Here is a 10,919-nt window from a genome sequence, read left to right as displayed (position 1 = left end):
TTATTTCTTTTTCAAATTTTATAAAAAAATATTCACTTGTTAATATATTTGGTCTGCAAATTATAAATCATCATGTCTTATACTTATTGTTGATATTTTAGTTCATTCTCGAATAAATTCGTTCACCATCGATTGCTGATTTCAACAGGTAATGAACATTTCATCGTGTTGTATAATACTCCGCCTGCATGTTATGGGGCCTTTTTGTGAAAGAGGGAAGTTTCAGGAATTCTCAATATTTAAATCAAATAATGACATTAAGACATTAAACAACAACTGAAATTATTTTTTCAGATTGCATTATAAAGACAATAATAGTGCATTTACTTAACATATCAACGGTACAAGAATTCAGCCCGAAACAAAGGAAAAGCTCGGCAAAGCCTCGCATTTCCCCGTTTCTAAGCCCTATCCTGATATTGTTGATATGTCAAGTCCATGCACTATTATTGTCTATATTTCGGCAATTAATAACAGAAATGAACAAAAAAAGGGAAATATATTTTTTTGCTAAAAAAAACTTCGGCATTTATAAGCGAATTCAGCGCCGGAACTGTTCTTTTATTATTGCATGTCGATACTATTCACTATCTTTAAATTAGTTTATTATTTATAATTCGACCTCAACCATTACTGAAGAAACATTTGTGTTCGAAATGCACATATGATGCAATAAAATTAACACCAGTATTTCTATTACTATATACATACAATGTATATCTGTGTATTGTAATATTATGTATATTATGTATGCATTTACGCTGTATCTAATTAAAAATAAAACATTAATGTCTATATCGAATGTTGTGTTATCGTACTGTAACAATTGTGTGCGTAACTGATTTTCATTAAAGAAATGAAAGACGACAACATTCATAATTTATAAATGTTGATATTATATTTTTTTGTTAAAAAAAATTCTTACCTTTCAAACTAACTTCCTGATAGTTTAAACCTATCTATTATAAATTCTGTTTTAGGGAAGGACGTAAAACGCTTATTTAAATCAAACACTACGAAGAATAAAACAAATATCAGTGTTATTCAAAAAAGTCATTATTTCATTTTGTTATGTATAATTTTTATTGTTTAAAGAGAAAATAATAACATAGCATTGTAAGATATAGTCGGAGTAATCTTAAATGTCCTTGTCAAAACAACATTATGGTGATATTCAATGTCTCTTCGTTTTCTTTGACAATTGTATTGCTTCGAGCGCCTCTAATGAGTCTCGAGTTAAAGAAAGGCCCGTCTGCATTCTATATCATGTATATAACTATAAACATATATATGGACGCTTAAACATGTACGACATATAGATTCCTTCGAACATCTTAAATAAGTGAAATACAAATTCATACATTAACGTGTTACCTTGATCCTCAGAATGTCTTCAACATCTCCTACAATGTTAGTTAGGGGAAATTTCATAAATTAGTATTAATTTTGTTGTTGAAATGAATTTACCTGCTCATGAATAAACATTTAGTCTCTTACTAGAGTCTTTCGATTTTTAAATCGTTGGCAATTATGAAAAACTAACCTTCAACTGACAAAATTATACTTAAACGAAGCAATTAGATATAGGTATTTATTGATTATTTACTTAATAATGGAAATAATTATTGTTGCTATACGTTAAACTTTTTTTGTCAATCAAACTGTTAAAGAGCTCAAGACACAAACATGAGCGTAATGTACAGGTCATGAAATATTAAGCACTTTTTGAACACTTACACATTTATGTGTTTTACAAATTAATAACACTATGAAAAAATGTGTCCAATTATTTTGTAAAACAACTTATGTAGTGGCATTTCATTGAGTCTTAATCCTCTAATGATATAGCATAACGGCCTCTACACGAAATGGCCGGTGGTTTTTTTGGGGTTTTTTTTGCTACAATGGCTCTCATTACATTTAAAGGTGGTTAACAGTATGATATTAAACTCAAATTCGATGCAAGTTCCTCCAATCTTAGGCCATTATTGTCATGTTTCTAAGTTTAAGGTGCATTTTTGAGCTCTAATACGCGTCAAATCAAAGGTACAAGGATTATAATTAAATACACCAGACGCGCGTTTCATCAACAAAAGACGCATCAGTGACGCTTAGATAAAAAAAAAAAAGTTACAAAGCCAAACAAGTGCAAAGTTGAATAGCATTGACAACCTAAAATTCCAAAAAGTTGTGCCGAATACGGCTGAGGTAATCTATTCCTGGGATAAGAAAATCCGTAGAAAATAACCTTATAATTGATATTCGTGTCAACACCGAAGTAAAACATTACCGGTTTACTTGGAGTCAAAATAATAAGTACGGTTTTGTTTGCATGTAATGGTTTGCACTGTTGCACTCAAAACAAGTAAGCTGACTGTGTCAGCTGTCCAGTACGAAATATATCTTAAATCAGATTTGCGTGTGCTCGTATTGATCACTCAAATTTAAAATAGTCGATAATTTAACAGGAAAAAGTTTTGCAAAAATCAATAAATATCTAAATAATAAAATACTTCAAAGTGAGATTGAAATGGGGTGGGAAAACATTGAGACCTTAAACTATTATTGAAGAGTTTGATTATGAAATCAAAATGATTTTTCAAATGTAATAGGTTTTGTATACTTACAAATAAATTCTCATTCACCATTCGTTTCAAAATTCGTGAGATATATTTATAGAGCATATCTAAAAATGCATATGGTGAAAGGCTTGTTAATCATTTATTAATTAAAAGTAAAACGTTTTGTATTGAATCATAACAGTTAGTAAACTATTCCGTGACTTTATTCAAATTTCTCAAGTTTTTAATTAAAGTAGATCAAGTTTTTCCATAGGAAAGTATTTCAAACAAAAATATACTTTAAATCTAATTGCTGGCAAGATCATATAAACGTATGACTTTTCTTTTTAGTTGTTTGAATTTACAATTATTTTCATCTGCTTAAATAAATATGTAGGTTAACTAAATGCGTTGCATATTAAAATACAATGAATATAAGCTCTTAACTTTTAAAATTCTTGAATCCATTATTTGAACCAATACCACGTCGTGTCGAATGTGTTACAAGATGTTATCTCATATATCTATTTCAAAAACATTTTGTTTTGCATATGTAATAAAAGATTTTCATAAGTCATATTACGATCCGGAAAAAAATAGCCTCTCATAGGACCTATTATGACGTCATTAACATAGCTTACACCATAACAGGGCATACAAGTCTTCAATTGGTAGAACCTATACATGCTATAAGACTTCTTTAATCCAGAGACAGAGAAACTGGAATAAATCAAAGGAGTAGGTCCGGTAAGGTCCGATTTTGGCCTCAAATTTCAGGTTCATCTAACGAAAGATTTTGGACACTTTTTAAACAATAAAGGGCATACGATACAGTTACAGGGGAGGTAATGACGTTGCTAACGTAAAATGTTATTTTCGCGGCGTCAAACTGTGGAATATCGGGAAAAGATGCATTTTTCGACTGATTTTTACCATTCAAACTGATTTATTTGAAAACGAGTTCATGGACCCCTATTTTTTAAAACAGCAATTTCTTTCATTTTGTAGGGAGATTATGTGACCCAAATTTTATAAAACTGTAAATAGAGGATTTTTTTTAATTTTGATAAACATGCAGCAAAAAAATGACGTATTTTTCTCTGTTAATGAACATTTGATAAATATGAGTTATTTCTGAATAAAAAATGCATACTTTTTTTAGGTTACTTATAAAATACAGAAATTACCGATTATTTAACAAAAAAACTATTTGTGTTTATCTTTTATAACAAAAAAGTTATGCCTTTCTTTCGAAAGAGAAATTACGGCCACAAATCTGAATTTTAAGCAAATATAAAAAAAATCGGCCTCATTTTACTCAAAAACTAGCACATTAAGGTATATTTTTTATTACATATTTGAGTTAATCAGGTAAAAAAAGAGTCTATATGCACATTTTCACGAACTTGTGAAAGATTGTAATTGATTTAGTCATTGAAAACGCTCCGATTCAAGCTTAAATATAAAAAATCTATCAAATATGCCAAAAAAACGTCACTTTTCAGAAAGTTTTTGTCAAAAATGAAAGTGGCCGCATCCGTGTTCATCCTCAACCTTTATATATGTTATGTATTATCAACAAATACAACTTACATTTCAATATTATGAATGAACACGAATGCGGCCACTTTCATTTGAGACGAAATCGTCTAAAGTTTAACTAAAAGGCTAAAATTGTGATGATTTCAGTAATTTAGCATGACTTAATAGTGCTAGTACCCGATATATGTGCATAGTAGTGTCAAAAACAATTTATGTGGCAGAAGCATTTTACTTTCCAGTAAATAGCTAAAATATAACATTTTCACAATTTTGTAAAACTGCTATATTTTGGGGCCAAAAAGGGGTCTTACTTACCCTCCTCCAAATTTACCGGTAAATATTGCGAGCGCTATGTAATAAACGGTGTTACGTTTGCGTGTGTCGTTTGCATAGATAGGCCAGTGATCCCATTTATTAATGATGTGGTATTCATGTGATGCATTTACTTGAAATCAATTGAAATTGTCGGAATCATAAGATAAATCCGTTAGTGGATTACATATTTAATCGCTTACATAATGGGTAATCTATATAATTCAATTTTTCACTAGGACAATTCATGAAACTAAGGAAAACGCCAGTGAAGTAATCTAGGTTATGGGAACATTTGTCGTAACGTCCGGTTAAATGGGCTTACAGTATCCGAGAATATTTGTTTTTAACGACATGCGTAACCCAATCATAATCAGAGAAATATGCAAAGCCAGAGATAAAAAAAATTATCTCCACACTCCGACTGGATTGACTGTTGGTTGCTTTACGCCGCATTAGCACAAAAAGGCTATATCGCGGCGATACACTCCGACAGGATTCCAATAGCTTATTCATCTAGTTATAAACTGAATAACCAGAGAGATGTTTCATTGGCACTCGTACCACATCTTCCCTTATCTATTTAAAGTTTGAATACAGTTTTTGGACACAAAAACAAAATTACAATAAATTATTTTTTATTGATAACTGGTCTGCCTTGTTCTCTTGTCATCTTTCTGCATCTTATGGTAGTTCAAAAATCATAGACAAACTATTTCCGCATCAAATATTCAAACAATTGACAAATATCTGAACCAGATGAATAAGGAGAGTACGTCTGATGGTTCCTCTTGAACCCGTATTCATGGTTGATGCAACCGTAATCCTGTGTTTCTCGAAGATTTTGTCTAAAAGGATTCCTTTTACTGCACGGGCAGCTTAATGCAACTTTGCGTTGCAACAACGGCTGTACGGGTCTAAAATTATCCACTATATAGTTGTCCCCTTCTGTAAATACGTCTGGTTCTCCCATCAATTCCCGGAATTCGTTTAACTGCAAGAATTAAATAAGCATATAACTGTCCCTTTTTCCGTTCAATTTATATTGTTTGGCTATTCAAGTGTTTTCGATCGTTGCATTTTGTTTAAAATCTACTAATTATATTATAACGTTTTGTTTTCAATTTGCTTGTTCTTTCTATTTTTTTCGTTTTGATTTTGTAAGATTTTTCAGATGTAATGTTTAGTTGTTAACTTGATGTGACAACATATTGATTATTACATTTACCGCCGAAATAGTTGTTGGTTATGTGCTAAAGATGAAGCCCAGTCACGACACAGATACCTGAAATCTTCTCTTTTGTACATTTGTTCAAAAAATGTGTGTGTACCCATATAATCTTAAATGTTAATAATTTTTACTTTTTCCATTATTCAAATACATTAAATAGAGAAATGATTCATTGAAAATGTCAACTTTGGGTCTTTGTCGATAAATATTACCTGGTGTTCTGATATAGAAATGCTATTTTCAAACAAAGTCCATATTACAGTCTCTGTACACGGGGGCGTGGTTAAACTCCCACAATATCTGTACCAACAGCCTGTGGTTTTCGGTAACAGATCCATAATTGGAAAGTTGTCCAAGACTACCTTATCACCTACGGAATGTTTAAAGGAGGTGAGGATGAATATTTTTACCAGTTCAGAACAAGTAAGTACGTTCAATAGAGAATAACATGTTCATTTATGCAAATGATGCAAAAAAAAATGTATTTTTTGTGATAAAAAAATTTAGCGCGAAAGAAGGATAAATTAGACGGACACGTAAAGGGTGCAAGTGATATAAATATAAATAAACCTCCTGTTCATCCCTCATATATCAAGTTGTCGTCCTTAACAGTATTGACTCCGCGCATGTTATAGTTCTGAAACTTGAAAACCATTTAAAGTTCTTATGCGATTTATTGATGTTAATGACTTTGTATTGTTTTGTTGCCGTTGTTTATGTATCATTTAACAACTGAATCTTCATTTTATCGTCGACATATTTTGAATATCTCCTTTGTATTTTTTCTTTGGTCTTTTGTATGGTCTTTTAATAGGGTTAACAATCGAAAAACTGTCTTTTCATTATGATATTTTATTTCCGTAAACAGTTAATAATTGATGTTTATACTATCAACTTACCATTATTTCTTATGTCTTTGAGCTTAGAAACTATTTGTTCATAATTTGGATTGTAACTGCCAGCCTGAAAAGATAACAATCGTACATTAATTTTGATTACTAAGACATTATTATTAATTTTATTTTGGAATAACATTAATACTTTTTGTGTCTTCTGTTTGCTTGCGGTCAATTCAGTACTGTTTCATAACTTTTTTAGTTTTTTTAAGCTGTCCCTGGGTCTGTCATAAGACCTGTTCGAGGAAGAAATTAGAATAGATTTATGATCGACTTAAGCGGTCTTTTACCAAACACAGTATTTATACTTCTCCCTTAATACACTTTTATAGTTAATTTTCCAAGTGAAGACATATTTGATGAATTGCTTAAAACAATATTGCCTGAGAGACAATATGTTCTACGATAATATTTGATATCAGGTAAAGTCTTAGTCCTAACAGCGCTTCGATTAACATGCCCCAGTACAATGTTGATATGTACAGGTAAATAACCATTACTAAGCCGTATGAGCACAGGCTGATCAAATTTTAAGCCACTGTAAGCAGAATTCGTAGCAGTTATAAAAATGACTGAAGTCAGGAGCCTGTAATTCAATGGTTGCCGTTGGTTCTTGTCTTGCATATTTATTCTTCAAAACATGATTATTATAAATGAGGACATTAGTTTTTTTTCAATTGAATTGTTTCATGGTTAACAGCCGACAACCGGTATGTCATTTTCTCATTGTTGAAAGCCCTACGGTTGTCTATGTTTTCTGACATTCACTTTATTTGAACTTTGGTGGATAGTGGTCACATTGACAATCATATTGTATCTCCTTATTTCTGTATTAATAACCTTTTGTTTACGCATAACAGATTGCTTCATATCAAAATGACCGTTGTTTCAGATTTTTCTTATTTTCTAGTGATTTTTTTTTTACTAAGTTGAACTAAGAATGGTAAAGGAATAAGTAAACATCCTGAAATTGTTATGATTTTAATTTTTTCTACATCTAAAATAAATAATATTTTTATGATTACAAACTGTTGTATGTATTAACAAGTATTGGCTAAACCTCATATAACTTACATAAATCATTACTCCAAGCACTGCTGCAAAGTTTTTTGCTTCATCGTTTGTTGGAAGAAACACAAAATGAGCCTAGAATTATAAACACAGACGCTTTTACAATTCAACTGATTTCATAAACTTTTCAATTACGTACTAACTTTAATTAAATAACCAAAAAAAATGTAAATTTAATTTGAACTTTATCTTGATACACATGGATTTGTATTTAGATTTTTAACCAGAAGCCAGCAATTTATCAAACAGTTTTTCCATGAATGTGTTTTGCATTTCTTCAGTTGAATGCCTCTATGATTAAGGCGAAGAACTTAATAATCTTGAAGGGAGATGTGAACTTTTCTTATACCTCAGTTTCTTAGATTGGGTTACTCGTAAATTCGTTCTTGCCGTTCTGTTTTTTTCCCTTTTTTTTTTTTTTTTAAGTCAGGAACCAGTACATATTTTTCTTTAATTTGAACAGGAATGTATATATGCAATTTAAGTTAATAAATACAAGTTCTTTAATGTTTGAATAGTTAATATTTTGAATCAATAATAAATCATGCATGCTTATCGAAAACTTAATAGCAATATGTAAACAACTAGCATGCATGCTTCAGTTGTTTTTGATCGTTGGAATAAATTTGTGTTACATACACTGCTTACATCAAAAAGTCAGACGGTACCAAAAAGACATTCAAAATTTGTGAGACAAAGAGAATCGTGTGGCAATTGTTAGAACCACATATACGATTTTGGCAACAAATTTTGCTTATGCCAGATCAAATGTTTTGATAATTGCAAGAGTACTGCTTTCATTGAAAATACAAAAAGTGTGTATTCAAAGATTTCGAAAATAAAATGTGTGTCAATATATAGGTTGTATTGTACTAGTATTCATAAATAAACGTTTATCTTAATTGAATTGAAACTTACTACTGGTCGACTGACCAACTCTGTAAACTATTACTGACCTCCATTGCAAACTTATATCCGTTTATGGTATGCTCAGAACCCCGTCCACTGTTACGTCCCCAATGGAAATGAAATCCTGACAGTTTGTGGGGCCCTGGGAGACCCCCTCCTTGAATTGTTGGCTGGTAATCGGGAAAGTCTACATTAACTGTAAAAAAATCATAACAGATGAAAAAAGTAACACATCATTGATAATTTGCGTACATAAATCTTAAAGGAAAAGAACATGTTTTGTACATGTTGTAAGAATTGGCGGAATAAGAATTATAGAGCTAAAACAAAGTTAGTGGCAAATGAAACCAATAACAAATAAAGAATATAAAATAGGTAGTACTAATTTAGAACGGACATAGAATTTTATCTTAAATATAGGGATGAAATTGATAGACAACCAGATTTCTTTTCATCAGTGGCAAAATGTCTAAATCAATAGAGAAAAGAGATAATTGTCTACTTTTCAAATTCTAATACCTGCCAGCCCAGTATTGGTCATTTCCATTTTTATTCCTGATGTTTCTGTAAGTTCTGAGAGATCAAATGGTTCAATGATGTTGTTTGTGACCACATCGTTTGTTTTAATATCAACAGGGGACTGCATAGTACTAGCACACATTTCAGAGTTTTCTAAGTAAGACCAAAAAGGCGGTGCTAAAAAAAAGAATAGCTATATAGTCATTTTGCAAAGATGAAAAAACATTTAATAACTTTTAGAATAACTATGAATATCAGTATTCTACTTTATATGTGTGACCTCTTTTTTTTCACTGTAGAAATTGGAATTAAATAGGCTTTTGGACTTAAATAGGCTGTAGAAATTGGAATTAAATAGGCTTTCTGCTGTTTGTTTTTTTCTTTGGTCGGGTTGTTGTCTCTTTGACACAATCCCCATTTCCATTCTCAATTTTAATAACTTTGCACCGATTTTTCCCTTGAATACATAATATACAATGTGTATTCAAAACTGCAGTACATCCATGATATATAATAAACTAAATGTTAGTTTATGTATTTGAACTTATAAAGGACCTAATGTTTGTCTCTCTCGGAAAAAGTTGAACTCAGGTTAATTTTATTTACTTGTTTGTCATATAGCTTTCTAAATGTTTCATAACTTGGCTTTTATATACTTTAATTTAAGCGTTGCTGGTCAAGATTAATACAGAAAAGTGCTTCGAACGAATGATATTTATGACGTAATTTTATATTTCAACATAGAACATTCTTTGATCATTTTTCGTTTGAAGTAAAATGCAAAAAAAAATTAATTGTTTATTATTGCAGCGTTATATGTATACTTCCATGGTATCGATTCATTCTTTTAATAAATCAAACTGTTGTATGAAACTTATAAAACATTGTAACATCAAATCTAAAATTACAAATCAGGATTCATGCATTTCTACATTTGTGTTTTCTAAGATGATATACTTACGAATAGCCCCTTGAAAGTAGCCCCATTTTAGATCTGAAACAAGAGAATACAATGTGATGTAATTACTTTTCTGTTTTTTGATATACATAAAATGTGTAGTAGTTGAATAATTGGAAAAAATAGATATTTTGAAGAACATTCACCTCTAAGTTTATTTGTCCAATTGTTTTATTCTTCAAATCCACAAAGTTATGTCGGACGAGTAAAAAATTCCCAATCATAAAAAAACTGGGAAATTCCGGCTAACAATCCCAATGGTTCTTGTTATTAGTTAAATAGTCCACTCTTAGTAAGTATTAGTAATATTAACTGTTCTTAAACACAGACATTAATTTTCTCTATAATCGACCTAATAATTATATCTTTGTAGAATTTTAACTGAGACACTTTCTTAACATGACAATTGCGTCTGTCATAATGATATGTGTGAGCCCAACGAAAGTAAAAAAGCAGCAAATCAAATGCACCGTAGCATATTTACTTCATTTATTTCCTTTCTGTAATCACTGGTAATAAAATATTTATTAACTTCATCAACTGTATCATTAAAAGGTAAAATTTAATTGAATACATACCTTAGATCGCTTCGGGCAATTATATTAGTGACACATACACCACTTCAATCGCTTCATGCAATTCAATTACAAATATATTTTCACTCGCTGTAGTCAATTCAATTGCATACATATCTTCAATAGTTTTGTGCGATTCTATTGTATATATACCTTTAATCACCTCAGGCACTTCAAATACTTACATACATACCTTCAATTGCGTCAGACTTCAATTACACACATCACTTAAATCGCTACAGGCATATTCAATTGCATACAAACCTTCGATCGCAAAAAGAAATTCAATAGTAAACATATCTTTAAATCGCGTTTGGTATTCAATTGCATATATGCCTTCAATCG

General features: G+C 30.7%; 1 protein-coding gene across 1 annotated transcript; it reads right to left on the bottom strand.

Annotated features, from left to right (window-relative positions):
* Positions 1-5,078: 5,078 nt before the first annotated feature.
* LOC134686197 (carbonic anhydrase 1-like) lies at positions 5,079-10,660 on the bottom strand. The gene is made up of 8 exons (XM_063545871.1): positions 10,578-10,660; positions 10,003-10,035; positions 9,042-9,218; positions 8,570-8,718; positions 7,617-7,688; positions 6,546-6,609; positions 5,859-6,016; positions 5,079-5,409 (listed from the first exon to the last, which is right to left on the bottom strand). The coding sequence occupies exons 3-8, from the start codon at positions 9,181-9,183 to the stop codon at positions 5,128-5,130; spliced, it is 867 nt and encodes a 288-aa protein (XP_063401941.1). The 5' UTR covers positions 9,184-9,218; positions 10,003-10,035; positions 10,578-10,660; the 3' UTR covers positions 5,079-5,127.
* Positions 10,661-10,919: the final 259 nt, after the last annotated feature.

Source organism: Mytilus trossulus, chromosome 10 (genome assembly GCF_036588685.1).
Source record: "Mytilus trossulus isolate FHL-02 chromosome 10, PNRI_Mtr1.1.1.hap1, whole genome shotgun sequence".
NCBI lineage: Eukaryota > Metazoa > Mollusca > Bivalvia > Mytilida > Mytilidae > Mytilus > Mytilus trossulus.
The sequence above is the reverse complement of the archived record's forward strand: the minus strand, read 5'-3'. Positions and strand labels throughout refer to the sequence as shown.

Coding starts and splice junctions, on each gene's coding strand:
- LOC134686197 (XM_063545871.1), bottom strand. CDS start 9,183: ATGTGTGCTAGTACTATGCAGTCCCCTGTTGATATTAAAACAAACGAT. Junction 6,610..7,616: donor TGCTTGGAGTAATGATTTAT/GTAAGTTATATG, acceptor TTATCTTTTCAG/GCTGGCAGTTACAATCCAAA. Junction 5,410..5,858: donor TTTCTATATCAGAACACCAG/GTAATATTTATC, acceptor TAATTCTTGCAG/TTAAACGAATTCCGGGAATT.